Genomic DNA, 23,149 nt, shown 5'->3' with positions numbered 1-23,149 from the left:
TATGTCTCAGACTAACTGAAGCTATTGGGTCCAAGACATTAATCTGCTTACACATCAGCCAATGAGAGTCATGTGCGAAGACTTAAAGGTCAGAGAAAAGAAACGTGCAAATGCACAAACGTAAAAAGGACCACAATTGGGCATCACAAAGTACCAAAAACAGATATGACCAAAGTCTGTGCCAATCTCACACTGACCAGATCTCGATAGCTTGACCTTTAATATGTTTCAAAAGGCTATACTGGATAATACAACATTGGTCTTGATTGTATCTGGTCTAATGCATGGCTGTTAGTGAACAGATTATAATTCTAAGCACTTTTAATACACTTTTCCAACAGAAACTGACATTATTCTACAACTATTCCACATGAATTATTAAACTTACCTGATGAGTTGGAGTCTTTCAACAACACGATGGAGTTTAGCCCTGAGGATGAAGAGATCGTTGGATCTGCCATATCACAGTTTTAGTGGATGTTGAACAATAGCTGGTGAAAGTGGATAGGTTAAAACAATGCCCAGCGCTCGTCTGAAGTGTTGAGGTGTGTGACGTGAGGCGAGTCTGAATGTTTCAGTGGATTAATGTAGTCTTGAGGCATTCAGGGGTGTGTTTAAACTCTTTAAGCAGCTTTTGCCATGGCATGTAGTTTTATAGATCAAACATTCAGTACCAATCCCACGGGACAATGTACTTACAGAACATACTATAAAAATACAAATTAATTTATGGTTTACAAAAGGGCGTTTCCTCCTTCAAGTGCCTCCTCAAACAATTTGATGAGATAACATCCAAATAGAAAAATAAAACTGCAAATAAACTCCTGAAACCCCTCCACTGTAGTCTTGAGTTTCTTCCGGAACGAACACGTCACAATATTCCTCATTATAATAATTAATACGCAGAATAAAGGGGCGGGGCCTGGTTGAGTTAGTTAGTAGTGTGTTAAACTGGCGGTTATGGTAAGGGGCGGGACATTTCCCAAACACACTCGAAGCGCTCGACCAATCACGACACACTGCTCCAGCCAACCAATCAGAGCACAGTGTGCTTTTCAGAAGTAGGGGCTTCATAGAGACAGGAAGTAAACAGAGCGTTACCAAAGAGTAAAGAAGTACCAAGAGGCGAAACCAAAGAGTATAGAAGCCCAAGAGCCGAAACTCAATAGAACGTTCCATTGCAGCAAACACACCCATGCGTAGAGCCGCAGCTCCGCCATCTTGGACTGAACGCAACACAGCTGTCATAGAATTGAACGATACCGGTTCCAATTCAAAAGCGGTTAAGGGAACTAAATAGTAGTTTCTAGTTTTTAATATCTCTATAGCCTAAACTAAAACGGCGTGTTGAATAATGTACAACAAAATAATGCTTATGGATCGGTTTATAATTAAACAATTTCGTCATAGAGCATGAAGCTGTCAAATGGGCTACTTATTTACCCCCAATAACTTTTGGGGATAACTCCCGTTTTCATACACAGCACAATTTTACAACACCAGTACAGCCTCATGTTCCTCATGAAATGATTGACAAATTCCTTGAAAAAGCCAAAACACAATGAACAGTGAGTATAGGTGAAAGGGACAACACATTAGTCAAGAGAGAATATTTAATAGTAATAGAAGATCATCACAAAATTAACTAATAAAATTGGTGATGGTAAGTAGATCACCACATCATTTCTGCCTGCATCACACCAGAGCCCGTCTACGGAGAGCCTTGGCACTTCCTATTAGCCCCATTGTATCGATCTTGGTTGCAGTTCCATTAGAATTCCACTGGAGGTGATCGCGGGCGAGTGCAGACTGAATGGGAGTCTATGGGGCTAGACGGCTAAATTTGTCTCTTTCACCCGATTGCCGTTGAGATATCTCAGATTTTATTGTAGGTTTTGCAAGTTCAACATGGGTTATAGGTTGAAAGTTGAATGACCGAGTACTTATGTCCTTTAGATTTCTTACAGGTTGAGTTGTTGTTGCCCATAACACGCTAGCATTCTGCTAATGAACGCTGATTGGTCAGTGAAGGACTGATTACGACCAGAGATACCGCTTGATGGCATCGTGGCATCCGAAGCGGGACCAGAAACACACAAAACAAAAACTCATCTAGCACGTGTATTTCCCTGTGTCAGCTGTGTTGTGTGTTGACCTGTGTCAGCTGTGTTGTGTAGTTACCTGTGTCAGCTGTGTTGTGTAGTTACCTGTGTCAGCTGTGTTGTGTATTTACCTGTGTCGGCTGTGTTGTGTGTTGACCTGTGTCAGCTGTGTTGTGTGTTGACCTGTGTCAGCTGTGTTGTGTGTTGACCTGTGTCAGCTGTGTTGTGTGTTTACCTGTGTCAGCTGTGTTGTGTAGTTACCTGTGTCAGCTGTGTTGTGTGTTTACCTGTGTCAGCTGTGTTGTGTGTTTACCTGTGTCAGCTGTGTTGTGTGTTGACCTGTGTCAGCTGTGTTGTGTGTTTACCTGTGTCAGCTGTGTTGTGTGTTTACCTGTGTCAGCTGTGTTGTGTGTTTACCTGTGTCAGCTGTGTTGTGTATTTACCTGTGTCGGCTGTGTTGTGTGTTGACCTGTGTCAGCTGTGTTGTGTGTTGACCTGTGTCAGCTGTGTTGTGTGTTGACCTGTGTCAGCTGTGTTGTGTGTTTACCTGTGTCAGCTGTGTTGTGTAGTTACCTGTGTCAGCTGTGTTGTGTGTTTACCTGTGTCAGCTGTGTTGTGTGTTTACCTGTGTCAGCTGTGTTGTGTGTTTACCTGTGTCAGCTGTGTTGTGTATTTGCCTGTGTCAGCTGTGTTGTGTAGTTACCTGTGTCAGCTGTGTTGTGTGTTGACCTGGGTCAGCTGTGTTGTGTGTTGACCTGTGTCAGCTGTGTTGTGTGTTTACCTGTGTCGGCTGTGTTGTGTATTTGCCTGTGTCAGCTGTGTTGTGTAGTTACCTGTGTCAGCTGTGTTGTGTGTTGACCTGGGTCAGCTGTGTTGTGTATTTGCCTGTGTCAGCTGTGTTGTGTAGTTACCTGTGTCGGCTGTGTTGTGTGTTGACCTGGGTCAGCTGTGTTGTGTATTTACCTGTGTCGGCTGTGTTGTGTGTTGACCTGGGTCAGCTGTGTTGTGTGTTGACCTGTGTCAGCTGTGTTGTGTGTTTACCTGTGTCAGCTGTGTTGTGTGTTTACCTGTGTCAGCTGTGTTGTGTATTTGCCTGTGTCAGCTGTGTTGTGTAGTTACCTGTGTCAGCTGTGTTGTGTATTTCCCTGTGTCAGCTGTGTTGTCGATGCCTCGAGAGAAAAGAAAGTGCAGAGCGTGAAAGCACCAAAGCGACTGAAGGATTGCCGTAAAGCAGTATCTCTGGTCGTACGATGTGTATGACGTCATTGACATTTTAAAAAACTTTTTAAAGCAAATAAGTGACTCTAAAAAATCTAACACCCAGCAATGTGTAATTTCTTTGCATCTCCTTTAGAATACAACATTCAAATTACTAGACAAAAAATTATATCCTGAGAAAAGTGGATTTTGATGGTTTAGCGTCATATACCTCCATTCATTCTGCACTCGCCTGTGAGCGCCCCCGCATGGACAGAGACGTGTTACTGCAGCCAGTCCAGAAACCGGAAGTAAGCAGAGAGTGCCAATTCTCTTCCTATTAGACATTCTCTGATTACACACAACAAATCAAACATTGTGCAAGTAAAGTGCACTCATTTACTACAAATAGAATGACAATGAATTAATAAAGCGGTCATTTGCCAGGTTAGGTGTTCATATCTCTCTGAAAATATGCGATTTAGAAAGCCCATTTCGACCCTTGACTCAATTTCGACCAAATACATAACGTTAGCAAACTGTTACAGCGGTTATGGGATAGCTTACATTAACGTTACAGCACCTGTTATCGTTGACGTTAGCTCACTTTAGCGTTAATAATACCCTTTTCTACTTTACCTCTCTGGATCTTTGGGGAATCTATGAAATGCTAGTAGATTGGTTGTACACTGGTAGTTATTGCAGTTGATGGCAGAACACTGTTTTCTTTGTTTCTAATTATTTCCAGACATAATGTTAATGCTGTATACGGTAGTTGTGCTAAAGGTAAAGCCGTTGGTTCAGTCCAAAATGGCGCCATCGCGACAGCAGCGCCATCTAGCGATTGTTGTCAAAACTGCAACGGAGTTTCGCCTCTTGGTACTCCTATACTCTTTGGCGTTACTGACAGACTGCGAAGAGAGGAGTAGCGGCTGGACCAATCAGACACACAATTATTTATTATTATTAATGAATAATCCAACGAACCCCGCAAGACCAGATAGGGGAAGGTGGACGAATGCAACAGCACAGAAAAGACACATAAAACCTTTCTATGAATGAACAAGCACATCCCCAGGACATTGTGTGTATATTGTTACTATTTTGCATATTGTCTTTTGTGTATTGTCTCCTGTTGTATGCATGCCTTATGTTAGAACTGTTAGATAATGTAACCTTACACATACATATGTAGAGAATTTCCAGGAATTCCTTTTCTTTTATTCCACAGCTGATGTGTGCAGTTTATTTAGCTTGCTTTAAAAGTATTTTCTCTTTTTGTATTGCAGTCTTTTTCTGTTGCCATTGTTTTGCTTCTCAGTTTCATGAAACCTCTGTCATGCAAATTCAGATTAGATCTGTTGGTTTTAAAATAAAAAATGTAAACTATGCTGGTAAATGTAAGCTATGTTGTTGTCTGGGATGTAGGTAATGAACACCTAAACTTAAGGTATCTAAACCACATCTTCTAAAATAACAGGTATTCATGGTTGAAGAGATGTAGCCCCTTGTTAAATGCATCAATAATTTCAATACCCAATATATTTCAATATATTTAATGAATTGTATATATTCATTTCCCTTTAAAACTATACATTTATACATTATAAAGTGTGCACAGTTATTAAGCACATAAAAGTTAGACATATTTTATGAATTGAGCTGAACATTGTTTTTCTTTTTTCTATATTATTACCTCAACAGCTCTTTGAATCATAAGGGTTTATTGAGACCTGCGGACTGACAGTCCCACCTACTGGCCGGAGCAGGTACTGAGGGCTTTGAAACTGTTTAAAGTCTCCCTTGGCAATACATTTTATCTCTTAAAACTCATCTTTGATCACAAAAATTACATATTTAAAGGTGCTCTAAGTGATGTCACGCGTTTTTTAGGCCAAAACATTTTTTGTCACATCCAGCAAACATCTCCTCACTATCCGCTAGCTGCCTGTCCCCTGAACACACTGTAAAAAAACGTGGTCTCTCTAGACACCACAGGCTCCACAAACGGCAACAAAAACAAACTGGGCTCACCCGTACCACGAAACACAACAAACAGTGCTCCAGCCAATCACGGACAAGAAGCATTTGAGGGTGGGGTTTGGGGGGTTAGTGCGCGTGCACATGAAGGGGGTGTGGAGGAGAGAGAAGCATGAAGAGGGAAGTTTGAATTATGGCCGACACACGACTAAAGAGACGACGTTCCGATGAATAAATTGCAAAGAAGAGGGACAAGGATAAGGAACGCACGAAGTACCAAATTTACATCGGAAAAACCCTGGAAAGGTGGCGAGAACTCCGCCGGCAGAAGGGCTTCCAATCCGACATTCAGTTGCTCTTGTTTTTGGCTAGCTAGAGAGGGAGGGTCTAGCTAGCCTCCGTTTTTTTTTACAACAATTCGAATGTCAACACTCCCGGCATCACTTAGAGCACCTTTAAAAATGTTTTCCTTGAAAAAATGTCTTCATGCCTTAAAATATCTTGAATGTAACTCGACACCCTTGCCTCATTTAGTATGCACGGTTCTATGAATATGCAAATGAGCCCCGCCTCCACTCACTCACTCAGCTCAGAGATCCACTGGTTGACGATCACACGTTGATCTGATTGGTTACAAGGTAGTTTGTGACGTCAGAAACACCAGCGATTTCAAAGCGTGTTTTTGAGACTGTCTTTGGTTCACTGCAGTTTTAAGGAGGAAATACTCAGCAATGCTGTCGACTTATGAATTTACACATATTAAACATATTAAAAACACCACATAGACATAAAAAACAACATTAAAACAGATTTTTTTTTACCACATGGCGACTTTAAAGGTGCAGTAAGCGATTTCTGAGAATCATTGTTGAATACTGTTGATATTTGAAATCAACCCAATCAAACACACCTCTTCCTTCATGGCTCCGCCCCCAAAATACACAAAAACACACTGCAGAAGTGAATGTCTCGTGGAACACGTTTTGGACCCATTCCTGCATCTCTTACTTACTGTATGTGAATCACTGTTTGAAGAGCCTGTCAGAGGAATCAGCACGTGCTGTCTTGAATAATTAAGCGAGGTGTCTTCTCATTGGATAAGGACACACTGTCTCATGAATAATAATGAGACAGCGATGAGTCATCGATAATCTAGAGTGCAAGAAAACATCACATCCTGTGACGCTGACACGAAGACGAGTTTAAACACGCAAGATGAAAATAAATAAACTAACAGATGGTAACACATCTTATGTTATGTTCGACACACATTTGATTAGGGTTAAGGCCCGTTCACACCAAGCACGATAACTATAAAGATAACGATAAAGATATAATTCTAAAAATCGTTCTCCATATTAAAGAATAACAGAGTTCACACCACAACTATAACGATAAAGATATGAGGAACGATATCGTTGGGATCACTTTCAGAACGATTTTTTTCCAGCTGTCAAACGATAAAACACTGACAGCCAATCAGAATCCATTCTAATTTAAAGGTCTCGCGCATTTAAAATGGCAGATGACATTGCAGAGAAGTTAATCGTCGAGGTACAAAAAAATCCTCCACTGTTTGACAAGTCAAACCCCCTTTTCAAGGATACGATAAAAAATATGGATATATGGAAAGCAATCGGTCGTATCCTGGGAATAAATGGTGAGAAGTATTAACGATGAGATATTATGCAGTTTAGCATAGTGTAACAAAATTACCTCAGGTAGGCTATCCAGCGCTAGTTTTGACAACATTGCTGAAGTTGCAGTGAAAAAGGCGTTGTATACAAAGTTGTTGACTAGGCGATGTTTTTATCCCATCATTGACAGCGCGGGCGCGCGCGTGCTTAGAATAAAAAGACCGTTATCGGTCGTTGGTGTGGACGCATATATAGTTATCTTTATCGTTATCTTTATAGTTATCGTGCTTGGTGTGAACGGGCCTTTAGGGTTAGGGTTAGGGTTTGGTCTAAATATCAGGGGTTTGAACCCCTATAAGAGCTACTCAAAAATAACAGACTTTTTTTGCTTGATATGAAACGTCCTTATCATTAACATTATCAGCTGACGGCCCTCACGTGTAGAGCACATCAGTTGGGTTTACACGACCATGATGTCGTAGTCACAAGTCAAGCTCACGGCCCTCCTAATGCATACTGACCTCTTTATACTGAGTCAAACCCGCCACAGGTTTCGATTCAAGACGGTCTCCCTCAGATAGAGGCATGAACCATTCATTCCCCATTTCTCATGTGCTGACCGCTTTCTCCATCCAGCACTTCCTCAGGAGGCTTTTCCCCTCTCAGTTTCCCTCCAGTGTTTGCAACCACACAGGTTTCGTCCGCTGGATGCCTGATGCCTCTTATTAGAATCTAACACTTGAGGTCTGGAATTGGATACTTGTAATAAAATAAAAATTTAGATTCCTCTTATCGATTCCTTTGTGAGCATTTCAATATGACTTTAAACCATTCAAGTGTGAGAGACTATGTTTTCTGTTCTCATGTGTATCAGTACATTGGATCCGTGCTGCTCTTAAAGTGACAGTAGCCTAATATTCCTGCTCTATAATAACACGAATATTCCTGCCGTCTCTATAATAACACGAATATTCCTGCTAATTACACAATAACAAAAAAACATTGTTTAATAACACATTCTTAAAGTGTCTTAAAGTGTCTCAAATTCTATAGACTTTGAGACACTTTAAGACACTTTAAGAATGTTCTGTTTGGGTTTTTCACTTTCAAGAAGCAATATGAAAAGGTTTTTGTTTTTTTGTTATTGTGAAATCTTTAATCAAAATTTTGTCTTTGTCATGTTATGTTTGGCTTTGTATGATTATCCTTTGGCATTTGTTTTATTTACAACCCGTTATTTAATATAATATAATATAAGATAATATAATCTAAAATATAATATAATATAATAATACCTTATAAGTAATATATTATAAGTAATATACCTCTCTGAAATGAGTTATAATGAGCAGTGAAACTATCCTCTGCTCTCATTCATAGAAGACTCTCATCAGTCAACATTATACTTGATGAACTGTTCCACTCGGACGCAGCAGTAGGGAACGATCAAGCCCAGCTCGATAAAATACAGCCCGTTAAAGCGCTAATTAACTGTTTAAAAAAATAAAATCTATTTTAAATACTTCTTTAAAAAGAGTCTTACGAAATAACTGGGTATATTGTATTTCAAAAATCACATTCACCGAAACTAGTCTTGAATTTTCTCCCCCCGTCGACGAGGCTGGAGTGGTTCAGTCCATGAAAGCGGAAGTTCTGACAGTTAAACGCAGAGCGAGCGAAGTGAAGTTACAGGCACTTGTATGAGTTTGTGTTGATGTGTTGAACACGGCGTCGTAAACACTAAAGAGAGATTTAGAGATGCGACGGAAGCAGAAGAGACTATTGCAGATCGCGTTTCTGCTCATCGTGGCCTTTCTGTTCTTGCCGAACGTCGGCTTGTGGTCCTCGTCTCTGGAGCGGTTGTTTGACAGCAGTTCTGCGGACGGACCCGGACTCTCACACACACAGGTACCGCAGATTTCACGCAGAAACACTGAACTGTCACTGTCACTGGGATACAAGACTCTCTGACTTCTTCTTTCATCTCCGTCTGAACCGCACGCGAGGAACGCGACGCGACTAGAACGCTGTCGCTGAGGTATTGTCGCGTCGCGCGCACTCTGTCAACGTGTAATAGTTATCGGCTGATCGGTAATTATATGGTTCTTTTGAACGAAGTTCACAGTTTAGACACTGTTTAGATTCGTATCATTTGTCATGGAAATTAAACACAAAGACCTTACCGTAGTCCATATTTTGAACATTAAAGTTGTTAACTTTGTCTTTTTTTATATGGCTATTGAGTTAAATAAAAGTATTATATAAACATTTTCTGTTAAAATTATTCCTCTGAATATTACACTGGTTGTTTAGGACTTTTTTGTGATTCAGAGCTAAATTGATTTTATTGGTATTGATCGTTTATTTTTTATTTCAGTGCAGTGACACCTATTTAATTTTAGAAATATATTAGCTAAAAACACTGTGTTTCTGAACTCCCTGAAACTAACCATTGAAGTCCTGAGTTTCTTCCGGAACGAACACGTCACAATATTCCTCATTATAATAATTAATACGCAGAATAAAGGGGCGGGGCCTAGTTGAGTTAGTTAGTAGTGTGTTAAACTGGCGGTGATGGTAAGGGGCGGGACATTTCCCAAACACACTTGAAGCGCTCAACCAATCACAACACACTGCTCCAGCTGACCAATCAGAGCACAGTGTGCTTTTCAGAAGGAGGGGCTTCATAGAGACAGGAAGTAAACAGAGCGTTACTGACAGACTGGGAAGAGAGGAGCCGCAACAATGGAGAATATGAGGAGAATAATCAACATTCAAGCAGGAAAACCTGTTTTAGTATCAAGACTTTAAAAAAAAGGGCACAAGTTGAAGTTTTTGTTATATGCTTGTGAATTACGAAGCAACCTTGAGTTGAAAGGCACTATGTAAAATAAACGTACCATTAAAGAACATTGGCATTGCTTAAAGTCACAAGAAGCAATACAACAGCAAGTGTTTTAATGTTTTCACTAAGCAGTTCGCCTTGATGTCTCAGATCTTCCCATGTTCAGTTACTGACCGACAGCTTTACATCTTCAACATTACAGTGTTGAAACACCAGCACTTCTGCGATCTCTAGTCTGATCTGTAGATTGTACACAGTGTTGTTGAATAAGTCCCTGCTCTGAATGTGGGTTTGGAATGATATGAGGATAATGAAGATGATATATCACACTCCTGACCGGAAGAGAAGGACTTCATGTGTCCGGGATGTGAGCGGTGCTCTTGAAAGGCGGTGTTGTGTTCTGCTCTCGACACGTGTTGTGGTGCGCTGGCTCTCGTCCAGGCCGAGGTCTGTTAGCGCCTCTGTTTTAGACCCGGAGGTCCAGCAATGACAGGCAGGTGCTGGGCTCTCATTTACAAAACTGTGTAGGATCCGCACTAAAAGTGGACGTGCGCCCGAAAGCCAAAACATATTCAGACTTATAAAAGCGTGTGAACCTGTGCATAATCCCCTTTATAAACCCCAGTCAGCGGAAGACTGTGTTCACACCCCGAAATAATCATATATGAGCTTACAACGCCTCGTTTTACTATGCAGATCCTCATCTGCATATCATTTGCATATGCATAATCATCCACATGATTCCATGTTTAACGGTACAAGACATTAGGAGAATATGAGATACATTGCTAAAAATCATTTAGTAGCCGATCCTTGCCTTGTTTATTAATAAATCAATCAAATAGTGTAAAATACATTTCAGAGAAAGTTTTTCTCAATCTTTTCCACTGGCCAAATAGTATTTTGATACATGAGACCCCTGGACTGCCCATTAATCCTCCGCACACACTCCCAATCCCACACATTCCCATTTCTCTGCTCACTCATTCATCGGATTTGCCACAATGTGTGAGTTTAGTGCCAGGAGCGTTTCGTGTGCAGTGAGCCATGCTTGTTATTAGCAGAGGTGCGGTCGTGGACACTGTTTGCATTTAAAAGACAGACACGTAGCAGAAACGACATCCCTGTTTGCTTACTCATACTACGCCCTGTAAGTGTGCACTTGTTATGGAAAAATTCAGTATTACTTATATTCATTTGTTTCCAAACTGTTAATTTCATTTAATGTTTCTGTGAGGGTTTTCTAGCAGCTGAAGGGGGGACAAGCAAAACAAACGTAATAAAAGCAGATGGGCCAGGAAGATAGACACCTAGGGCACGAGAAGGGATCCAGGCAGGAGAATGCAGGAGGTAATTTAGGTCGTAAACGAAAGCCTTTTGGTATATCAGAGACAAAGAACAGTTTGACCAGCCAAGGGGGGTAGAAAACCAGTTGAAGATATCCCATATCTTTAAGGAAAACTACAGAAACTTGGAAGGAGGGGTCATGATGACAGAGAAACTGTATAAAATGTTTTATTGGGTCACCAGGCGTTCTGTTTCAAGGCTGGGTGGCTGCGGTCTGGGGAACGAATCCTCAAAGAATAAACCTTTTCTCTTTATAACAATTTTGCCTCTTGAAAGTTTCTTACACCTTTGATGCTGTTTTTATTAATCTCTGAAAATTGCTCTTACACACTCATTAAGAAACACTCACTTTTTACTAGACTTGCATTCCCATTCTGTTAAAATAAACCGGCCTGTCAATCATCTTGTCACAAATTAGTAGCAACTCTGCTCATGTTTATTACATAATGATGCATTAATTAGAAGACGGGCAAACATTTTCTATTGTGCTGTTCATGTATATTTATAGTGTTGTTTCAGATTAAATATGACACTGATAAGATTAAAGTTGGACCTATTACACCCCTTTTTACAAGATGTAATGTTAGTCTCACTGTACCCAGAATGTGTGTGTGAAGTTTCAGCTCAAAATACCCCCGCAGATCATTTATTATACCATGTTGTAAATGCCCATTATTGAGTGGAAGGAAAAACTTGCTGTTTTTGTGCTTGTGTCTTTAAATGCAAATGAGCTGCTGCTCCGCCCCCTTTCCAGAAGAGGGAGGAGTCTGTACAGCTCGTGCCTCGGACACTCTGACGAAAACTAAAACATCTGTTTGGTTTTGATTATAATCTTACGCTCACGTGACGTTTCAGTTCTTCATCATCATGACAGTGTATTATCTGCATGTGTTTTAAAGCCGTATCAGTCTGAACTTCTGATATATGGTTTTCTGAGCGCACACACACACCCGAATCACACACACAGAAAGCCGGATGTCAGACGGAGTATTGAACTAAGTTCTCTTTCACGTCTTATTGAGCTTAAACTGTTAAATACACACAAGGTTATGTCAAAAACACACAAAGTTCACATAAACACAGTCGGTTATGTCTGTGAATGTAAACAGCAGGGAAAGAAATCGCATGTGTGTATTAGATCTGTGTATTAAAGTGAGAGCAGTGTAATATACAGAACCTACTGCTATATATGCTGTTAATATGAATCAAACAACTAAAGAAAACAGAAAATCACTCACTGCTCTCGACTGAATAACTTTAGTAGCTTTAATAAGAATACATTGAACGCTGCTGTTAAACGCTCTGGTGAGGAGATGAACATGTGCACTGTGTTCAGCTCACTGAGGGGCGGGGCCTATGCTATTAGGGCGGAGTCTGTCAGCAGTTGTGGGCGGAGCCTACGAATATGTGACGTCACAAAAGCTAAAATCTGCAGTCGTGGCGATGTGCAACATCCTTGCAGCACCAAAGTAGAGTTAATATTAGTCAATTATTTCATAACCTTCATTATACACTTGGAGAAATACCGAGGTCCTGACCTCTGGGTCCTCAGTGGTGGGTACGATCGATAATTGGCTCTAAAATATTTAGAAAATGTATCTTGAAATTCATTATTATAATGGAACATTTTGAAATTCATTCGGTTCTGGTATTTTTTCCTCCATCTCTAGAAACAAGGTTTGCTCTTCCTCCTCCTCCTCTTCCTCGCGTGCTCTCTCTCTGTTTCTTCAGGGTTTGTGTTCTGCTCTTCAGGGAATGCACTACTCAAACAAGCTTCATGTGTGTGTTTTCAGAGGCCGAAGAGACACAGAGTGCAGAACGACGGCGTTCGGAAACGGGACTGGCACGACTACGCCGTTATTAAGAGTGAGGCGGCGCGCTCAGGTACGTCACATGATGGAAATCTCTTACAGCGAACATATTAGATTTGTTATTACTGAAAGATGCATGTGCTCAATAGAAAAATGCATGATGAAAAGTTGTATTTTACTAATTTCTAGAAATCCTTTTTTTTTTCGTTTTAATTTAATTATTCAGTTTTTGTTTTGGACTCCATTTTAATGGTTAAATAATCAAAAAGCATGTCTAATAAATTGAAACCAACTTATACAATTGAACAGTAATTCATGAAAAGTTGAACAAAAATTTAATATTTGAAACTTTGAAATAGGTTTTATTTTTTCTCAAATTCTGTTATTTATTTTTTACAAAATTTTCCTTTTTTCCTTTTTCTGGATTGCATTTTCATGGTTTAATCAAAAACATGTCTAATTAATTGAATTCATAAAAACACAACTTCATTTATTTATTTGTTTGCAGTAATAGGGCCCTAGGAAATGTTAAGTTTTGTCAGAAATTCTGTTTGTATTATATCTTTGTTGACCTTTTAAGTAAATTAAAGTTAAACGAACCCTTTCATTTTTTTTGAGTGCTGCACAACAAAGGTTTACTGTTTAAAATTAAAACATGGAAGAAATTCCCCAAAAAATGTAGTTTTAATAATAATTGTATTATTATTATTAGTAGTAGTACTAGTATTACATTCTACTGTACACCAGAAATATATTTCTGTCACAATTTCTTTTTTCCAAACTTTTATTTTGACGTGTTGCCATGAAGACCTTTGAGTTTCTGTGTGTGTATGAAATGACGATATGAAATATGATATGAAATGCGGCTGAAGTGACTTGAGTGTCACGCGTGCTTCAGTATGTGTGTTGGAAACTAAACATTCATTCACACACAACATGCAGGATTCATTTTTAAAAAAAATTTTTTGCGGTTTAATATCTACAGATGCTATATTGTGATTTGCTGACCTGCTTATTTGTTCATCCAAAATGTGCAAATTCCATGACATGTTTGTCATACACACTGTAAAAAAAAGTTGCTGCCTTAAATTAAGTACTATCAACTTGGATGTTTCAGTAATTTCAACTTAAATTACATTAAACTGACTTAAAAAATTAGTTGAATCTTGTATGACTTATAAAAGAAAGTTGAAAATTGCTTATAAGTGCAGTGTGTAATATTTAAGAAGATCTGAATGCAAATGCAATATCATATACATAACTGTGTGTTCAGTGGTGTATAAAGATCTTACTTAATGAACCGTTATGTGTTTATTAGCTTAGAATGATGCATTTCTCTACACACACCGCGGGTGCGCTTACATCGACATGTTTCTACGGTGGCCCTGAGCGGACAAACACGTTTCGTCACTATGTTGTTCTTCGTGCAGAGAAGCTTCAGCTAAAGTCAGCGAATAAACACTGACACAATGATGAACAAGTAACAATAATATTTGCAATAACATCATTTTACTGAATAATTAAGTAAACCTAATTTCTTAATTTATCTTTGTAAAAAAAACGTAGTGTTTAACTGGCTACTCTCTGCTGTCTCAGACGACGACATCACTTCCTGTCGGCCACCTTCTGTTGGGTGCAGTTCACAACCTCACCACTAGATACCGCATATTTTTTACAGTGCAGAAATTCAATTTTTATGATTGTATTCGCCATAACTGTGTGTGTGTGTCAGGTGTGGGCGAGCAGGGCCGGCCGTACCCCCTCAGCGACTCAGACCGTGTGGATCAGGCCTACAGAGAGAACGGCTTCAACATCTTCGTCAGTAACCGGATCGCCCTCAACAGATCCCTGCCTGACATCAGACACCCAAAGTGAGTCTGATACACATATGAGTCTGATACACACACTCCTGCCCGACATCAGACACCCGAAGTGAGTCTGATACACACATGAATCTGATACACACACTCCTGCCTGACATCAGACACCCAAAGTGAGTCTGATACACATATGAGTCTGATACACACACTCCTGCCAGACATCAGACACCCGAAGTGAGTCTGATACACACATGAATCTGATACACACACTCCTGCCAGACATCAGACACCCGAAGTGAGGCTGATACACACATGAATCTGATACACACACTCCTGCCAGACATCAGACACCCGAAGTGAGGCTGATACACACATGAATCTGATACACACACTCCTGCCAGACATCAGACACCCGAAGTGAGGCTGATACACACATATGAATCTGATACATACACTCCTGTCCGACATCAGACACCCGAAGTGAGGCTGATACACACACTCCTGCCAGACATCAGACACCCAAAGTGAGTCTGATACAAATATGAATCTGATACACACACTCCTGCCCGACATCAGACACCCGAAGTGAGTCTGATACACACATGAATCTGATACACACACTCCTGCCTGACATCAGACACCCGAAGTGAGTCTGATACACACATGAATCTGATACACACACTCCTGCCTGACATCAGACACCCGAAGTGAGTCTGATACACACATGAATCTGATACACACACTCCTGCCTGACATCAGACACCCAAAGTGAGTCTGATACACACATGAATCTGATACACACACTCCTGCCAGACATCAGACACCCGAAGTGAGTCTGATACACACATGAATCTGATACACACACTCCTGCCAGACATCAGACACCCGAAGTGAGGCTGATACACACATGAATCTGATACACACACTCCTGCCAGACATCAGACACCCGAAGTGAGGCTGATACACACATATGAATCTGATACATACACTCCTGTCCGACATCAGACACCCGAAGTGAGGCTGATACACACAATGAATCTGATACACACACTCCTGCCTGACATCAGACACCCGAAGTGAGGCTGATACACACATATGAATCTGATACATACACTCCTGTCCGACATCAGACACCCGAAGTGAGGCTGATACACACATGAATCTGATACACACACTCCTGCCTGACATCAGACACCCGAAGTGAGGCTGATACACACACTCCTGCCTGACATCAGACACCCGAAGTGAGGCTGATACACACACTCCTGCCTGACATCAGACACCCGAAGTGAGGCTGATACACACACTCCTGCCTGACATCAGACACCCGAAGTGAGGCTGATACACACACTCCTGCCTGACATCAGACACCCGAAGTGAGAACTGTTTGAACGTTTTAATCATTTATTGGTAACGTGTTCGGCTGCAGAGATCTAGATCGGCTACCAAATAATCTTGTTAATAAACCCTACCTTTAATAAAAGGCAATCGTTGTTTTAACATTTATGCATTTATTTTGTAAATGGCGTTTGATTTAATCTTTGCACGTTTGCTTTGTAAACACTAGGTTGGTACTTCCGCCTACGTCACGTTTCATACGGATTACATAATCTGAGAATATTTATTTTCCATTTGAATCTGTTCATTCAAAAAGTAGACATTTCAAGCTTTCTAAAGATATATGTCTCATGTCTGTGAGGAAAGTATACGCTGAGTTTCGGTTCATTTTCCTGACAAGCTCAAGTTCACTGAAACTGAGATGGCAGAAAGCGTATCCTGATTGTTTTCATTATGTTACAAAAGCACAACATTTTATTGTCATTGTGAGTTTACAGAAATAAAAGTTGACCCTTAACAGTTTGCATGATCTTATCTGAACAGAAATGACGGAGTATTTTAAGTTAAGTGCAGTAATGCACCGGCGCCGGTAATAATACACTTATGCACCTAATAATAGCGCACATTTATCTAGGTTAACGTATTAATAGGCGAATGTTTGGACTTTACCGATCTGTCCGTCACAGACTGTGTGATTTCATCACTTCCTGTGGAGTTTTTTCTGTCTGAGACCAACCAACTCTTAGATAAAGATCTCAGAATGAAGTCAATGATCTGTGAAGAGCAGAGCAGACACACACACACACACACACACACACACACACACACACACACAGAAGTGCAGTTCACTCAAAGTCAGCTTTATTGTGCTCGTGCCATCGTTTATATAGCAAGTCCATATAGAAAGAAAGGAGACTGTCAGCTGAACTGAAAGAATCCATAGATAGACAAAGAACTCCTTTCATAATTATACCATATGCAACATTGCTGCTCATCACTAGCACGTGTCTTACGAGCACGGGACTAAACATGGTGTACAAGAAATGATTAGATAGATAGAAAAGGAGATGCAAACATATTTATCCTAACACAACTAATGTTGACCAACGGTTAGTCCACTATTAAAGGGATAGTTCACTTTGAAATACATTTTTGGTATGTTTTTGCTTACCTCAAGGGCATCCAAGATGTAGGTGTCTTTTTTTCCGCAGTAGTTTCAATTTTTATATTTTTAGGTCAAACCGTTCTTGTCTGTCAGTCATATAATGCAGGTCTATGGTCACCACCTCAAAGAGCATGCACAGAGTCCAAATTAAAACAATTCCCCATCGTCCAAATTAAACAATTCCCCATCGTAAGTACACATTGATGGCCTAAGACACGAAACGAGCGGTTTGTGTGATAAAACGAACAATATTTATATCGTTTTTACCTCTTATACGCAGCCATGTCCGAGTGATCTGATCTGACGTGTACGCAGACTGGTGCATAGATATATACACTAGATGTCGCCTTGTCTACGGCAGTTCATTGGAACGAATGTCTTTAAGGCGACATCTGAATACACAGCAAACCTTCTGGCAATGGCACGTATTGATGAGCCATCCTGAAGGAGCTGGACTGCCTGCGCAACCTCTGTAGGGTCCAGGTATCGCCTCATGCTACCAGTAGTGACACTGACCCTAGCCAAATGCAAAACTGGTGAAAAACAGTCCGAAAAGATGAGTAGGGAAAAAAATGTCAGTGGCCTCCACCTGTAAAACCATTCCTGTTTTGGGGGTTGTCTCACTGTTGCCCATCTAGTGGACCTGCTGTTAATGTCATTAACACTAAAGCAGCCGAAACTGATTACCAACCCCCTCTGTTACTTAACTGACCAGATCAATATCCCAGGAGTTTAACTGACTTGATGATATTCTCTGATTAAAAAGTGTTCCCTTTATTTTTTTGAGCAGTGTAGTTAGACAGAAGTGTAATATTGAAATGGTTACACTTTATTTTAAGGTGTCATATCACTGAGTAATATTGAGTAACTGCATGTACTTACTATAGGGTTAGTGTAGGATTAGGGTTTGGTTCAGGGTTAGTTGCATATACTTATGCTTAATTTATTGTTATTACTATAGTAACTGGGCGATTCCACAGTTTTATCCCTTGTGGAATCCCTTTTATCCCACTAAGCCTTGGAATTATCGTGTAATGAGAATTTATTTTATTTCCGTCCCCAGAAATTGTGGATGTCAGGGTGGGACATTCAGTGCATCTGGATTTTTCCTAAGTCATTTCTTTCATTTCCTTTAATAAAATTCTGAATTTTGGTGCATAACATTTATTTTGGTGTGTCTTCTACAAAATACTAGTACTAACACTGAAAGTATAATTCCCTTAATCCACCACGATGCAATGGAAACATTTACTAACGTTCGTTACACTTTCTGTCCAAGCAGTTACGCACGTTAAACTATGATTCTAAAGGAAGCAGAGATATCATTTTTCCATGCAATTCTATCAGTAGCAAAACGATAAAAACATCTTGTGTGGGTTAAATTCTCATATGCGTTGCTACATGATAAGTTGTTAATAAATCGGGATAAAACGGGGGCCGAGATTTTCTGTCCAAAAATCATAACGCTCGTACATTTTATTCTGACGCTGAATTTCCATCTCCTAATGTCTCAACGGTTCTCATGTCAGAAATAAGATTGTCTAGGTCACGGTCGCTCTGCGCGGGAGGAAGAGTTAACAGGATTTCACGGATTTCGACGAATGTGAGTAAGTTTGTGGATTCTGTCCAAAAGTTTACGAACGTTAAAATGATACGAACGTGGTAAACTTTGGTTAAGTAAACATTAAATAGGATCATTGTGGTGAGAAAGGATAAGAGAGTGTGCGAGTCGGATGATTGCGAGTGGTTTCGGACCGAAAGCGTCGTGTTCATCATGAAAGTGCATGAATGGTGGTTTTATACATTTTGACAGATTCTGCACATCTTGTTCGTAAATTAGACGGACATTTTCAGTCTGTCCAACTTCGAACGTTGTTTTCTGCGTATTTTTTACTCAATAAGCTGTTCATGAAAGTCAACATCGTCAATTACATTTTTCTGTTTTTTTTGTTTTTTTGATGATTTTTTTTTATTCTGTCCAGTGTTCGTAAGAATATAGCTTAAGCTGTCGAAGTTAACACGTTAATAGTGCGTTAACACAATCTCACTTATGCCATTAGAATAAACTGTCGGCGTCAATCACACAGGTTTTTTAACAACAGTGAACTGGGCATGTTAAGGAAATGGTATTATTTTGTGTTACAGAGGCAATCTTGCAGGATTGTTTAATTTTTAAACATTACATTTTCCGTCCACGTTACGCACGTTATAACTTTGCACACTTGTAGGAGTTCCTTTGTCTTCTACATTTGGCAAATAAATTTGAAAAATATACCTGTGGTATTTGTTAGTAATTTTGCTGGCTTTCAGTTGATGAACATACCAGACTCAAAAATGCACCTTTAGGTTTATAGAACAGATAATATTAGATGGCCACCCTGCCTGCATGGAAGTCCTATTACCAGTTTTGTGAACCATACACAACGCATGACTCATAACTATACCAAATTAGGAACAAAGCAAAACATGAACTGGGATTCAACCAGAATTGTATTAAACTGAATTAGATAAAGTACACTTTCTGCTTGAACTTACACTGTTTTTCTGTCCATGTTACATGCGTTAAATTTTACATCAACTCAACTTTGATCAAAGTTTATTAGTTTACCATTGCCAGATTTATCCTGTCTTTCACACAGCTGTACCCCAGGTTTTCTCAGGATGTTATCCTGAGGACAATGGCTTTCTCCATGAAGATTGATTTTTGCAGGCTGATGTTCTTGCAGTTAGGCCTAAACTGTGGAATCGCCCAACTACATGTAACAATGACACTGTAAAATAGTGTTACCTTTTTTAAACAGGCCACACTAGTATATTTTCCCTTTCCCTGTATTACCTTCTCATTACATTACTAGTTCACATGACCTCACAGCATTACATGATCTTCTCCTTCTCCTCTGACTGCTGTAATCTGTCTCTCAGTATGTTCCTCTTTTAGAGAGTCTGTCATGGGTTTTTATCCTCCGCTATTGTAAGCATTGATCATATTTGCTTCGTTTTAACTGCATATTCACCACTATAGAAGAACGACTGCTTCTGATTACTATCAGCATTTCCTTCTGGCATCCTACAGTCCAGGATTGAGAGAAACCTAAAGAAAGATGGCAAAACGACAAACATCACAGCTTAAGTTGCTAATTAAACATAGACGTGATGAATAATGGGTAGTTTTTATCTCCAGAAGAGATCATGGATATTAGTTTGGGTGGGATTCTTCCATATAAACACCACAGTTACATTTACTGAGAAACACACTAAGATGATACGGCGACGCTCTCTCATTGGTGTAGTGATAGCAAACGGTTGCAGTCATTGGTTCAAATGGCCATGTCAAATAGTGTTCCGGTTGCTCACTTCCAAAGATATTTACACACTAGTCCACAAACTAGTTTTACCAGACGGTTAGGTGTAGGTTTGGCAAAAGCATGCACGATAAAAGGTTGTTTTCCATGTTAATCAGTGTGTGTGCTGACGACTCTATTAGAAACGGTTTCTATTTTTCTGTGTCGTCGCGCTGGAACAACAAACACAAAGTGTGGCGATGATGATCTCAGGTGCCGTTTATGTGCTTTATTTTATGTTAAAAGCGTGTAATGTGACTCTGAATATCATTTAGTGCTCCAGCTTTGAGGCTGTAATAGCAACAGTGGATAATTCACCTCAGATCTTCAAATTAAACAAATGGAAACAAGAACGTTTAAACTGTGAACAAACAAGTGTATTCACTCGCCACGAGACTCCGCCCACACGCTGTTCTGATTGGCTGACTCCGCCCACACTCTTATATATAAGAGTATTCTTATATACTCTTATTCTTAGACTTAATAATAAGTGTAAAGACTGAGCTCTAAGATATTTAAGAGAGTTACGAGTAACACTATGGCGGCACACACTTTCCAACGAAGATATAATATATTGAAGTTATATGATGACAGAGAGTTAATAAACCCTTACAGGCTTGATCATCGAGCTATGACCTTATCAGAGATGTAATAACTTCTCCCACTCTATACATCAGTGCTCTAGCCAGTGATGGAAAAGGGCACTTCTATATTTTAATCTGTTGCGTTCCTTCACTTTCTCTTGCGCACTGCGTACACGAATCCCACACTTCCCTACTATATAGTGGACGAAAAACAGTGTGTGACAGAAGAAGTGTCTGAATACTCAGTGCTCATAAAACACTTGGCAAAAGTATCCGGATGATCTTCTTCTCCCGGTGAGATCCTGAAGTGTGCATGCGATGAACACTGGAGTATCCCATGAGGCCACGGGAGAGGATTCACAGGTCACATGATAATGACAACATGGCGGATGTAGTGGGTCCAGATTACACTCATACTATAGACAACACATGCTATGGAGTAATTATTACTTATTCAAAATAATTCAAAGCATTTTTTTAAATAATTGAATTGCCTTAATTAAATGATTTTATTATAATTACCTTAAATGATGACATAGAACGATGTCTGTTGATTGGAAACGGTGATACATTTTATTTTTCACGATTCTTTGATTTCATAGAAATTTTAAAAGAACCGCATTTATTTGAAATATAATTTTTGTAACATTTATAAATGTCTTTACTGTCACTTTTGATCAATTTGAAGCGTAAAGTATTGATTTCTTTACTTTTTTTTTCTGACTCCAAACTTTTTAATCCACAACAACCTGAAGCATCACGACTGTTTCCAACACTGATAATCATCATAACTGTTTCTCGAGCATCAAATCATCATATTATACTGACTTCTGAAGGATCATGTGACACTGAAGACTGCAGTAATGATGCTGAAAATTCACAGGAATAAATTACACTTTACTGTATATTCACATAGAAAACAGATGATTTACATTATAATAATATTTCACAGTTTTTACTGTATTTTTGATGAAATTAACGCAGCTCTGGTGAGCAGAAGAGACTCTTGTGAACAGTAGTGTATAGTTTACAAGACAAAATAATAACTGAATGTACACAAAGATCCAGTTCTAGTGTTTACTTTAAGACTCTTAATACTGTGTGATGACCAGAAGCTTCTTGAGCATCAGTGAATGTTTGTGACTTTAACAATAGTTGTGTTCGAGTCCTCTGGATCTCAGTGTCACACAGTCACTGTTGGAAATGATCAACACTGGGAAGTTTAACTCTCACAACTATCAGCAAACATTTGAACTGGTTCATTCCTGCAGATTCAACACTGTAGGACTAAACCTGATGCATGCTTTTGAGTAACTGGGCATATATTTCCCCTCTCCACCATTGAGACCGGTTGTAACTGTGTGTGTGTGTGTGTGTGTGTGTGTGTGTGTGTGTGTGTGTGTGTGTGTGTGTGTGTGTGTGTGTGTGTGTGTGTGTGTGTGTGTGTGTGTGTGTGTGTGTGTGTGTGTGTGTGTGTGTGTGTGTGTGTGTGTGTGTGTGTGTGTGTGTGTGTGTGTGTGTGTGTGTGTGTGTGTGTGTGTGTGTGTGTGTGTGTGTGTGTGTGTGTGTGTGTGTGTGTGTGTGTGTGTGTGTGTGTGTGTGTGTGTGTGTGTGTGTGTGTGCAGCTGTAAGACGAAGCAGTATGCCGAAGATCTCCCCAACACCAGCATCATCATCCCCTTCCACAACGAGGGCTGGTCGTCTCTTCTCCGCACCGTTCACAGTGTCCTGAACCGCTCGCCGCCGCAGCTCCTGGCGGAGATCGTGCTCGTCGACGACTTCAGCGATAAGGGTACGCATCATCATCATCATCACTGGTGTCTTTAATCACGCGCATCTTTCTCTCTCCGTTTGGTCTTCTGTTCACACTGAGACGGAGTTTTAATTCATGAAAACGAAGCATCTTGAAAACGTTCTTTAAAGTGGATAAATCTGAGACCGGTGTGTTCGTGTTGTAGTGTGCACTGAGAAAACAGAGGTAT

The 23,149-nt window shown here is 40.0% G+C and overlaps 2 protein-coding genes across 5 annotated transcripts in view; one reads left to right on the top strand and one right to left on the bottom strand.

Annotated features, from left to right (window-relative positions):
- The window catches only part of LOC309477939 (reticulon-3-B-like), a 47,380-nt gene extending 46,794 nt beyond the window's left edge, over positions 1-586 (bottom strand). Inside the window, exon 1 of the mRNA XM_082141458.1 lies at positions 389-586. Within this exon, the coding sequence (XP_081997584.1) occupies positions 389-461 (73 nt within the window). The 5' untranslated portion in view covers positions 462-586. The remainder of the gene's footprint in view (positions 1-388) is intronic.
- Positions 587-8,566: 7,980 nt separating this feature from the next.
- The window catches only part of galnt10 (UDP-N-acetyl-alpha-D-galactosamine:polypeptide N-acetylgalactosaminyltransferase 10 (GalNAc-T10)), a 42,699-nt gene continuing 28,116 nt past the window's right edge, over positions 8,567-23,149 (top strand). For 2 of the 4 annotated variants that reach the window (XR_014198710.1, XM_082141297.1), the window contains exons 1-4: positions 8,567-8,824; positions 12,902-12,992; positions 14,652-14,790; positions 22,793-22,959. Coding sequence is in view for 3 of the 4 variants with exons in the window: in XM_082141297.1 (XP_081997423.1) it covers positions 8,675-8,824; positions 12,902-12,992; positions 14,652-14,790; positions 22,793-22,959 (547 nt within the window). In the remaining variant the exon portion in view is untranslated. Of the gene's footprint in view, positions 8,825-12,901; positions 12,993-14,651; positions 14,791-15,265; positions 15,325-15,448; positions 15,508-22,792; positions 22,960-23,149 lie in introns of those variants that run through there. The other 2 variants (XM_082141298.1, XM_082141299.1) reach the window with 2 other exon arrangements.

The sequence above is a fragment of the Leuciscus leuciscus genome (assembly GCF_965113295.1).
Source record: "Leuciscus leuciscus genome assembly, chromosome: 16".
In the NCBI taxonomy this organism is placed as follows: Eukaryota; Metazoa; Chordata; class Actinopteri; order Cypriniformes; family Leuciscidae; genus Leuciscus; species Leuciscus leuciscus.
Note: the sequence above shows the minus strand (reverse complement) of the source record. Positions and strands in the feature narration are given on the sequence as shown.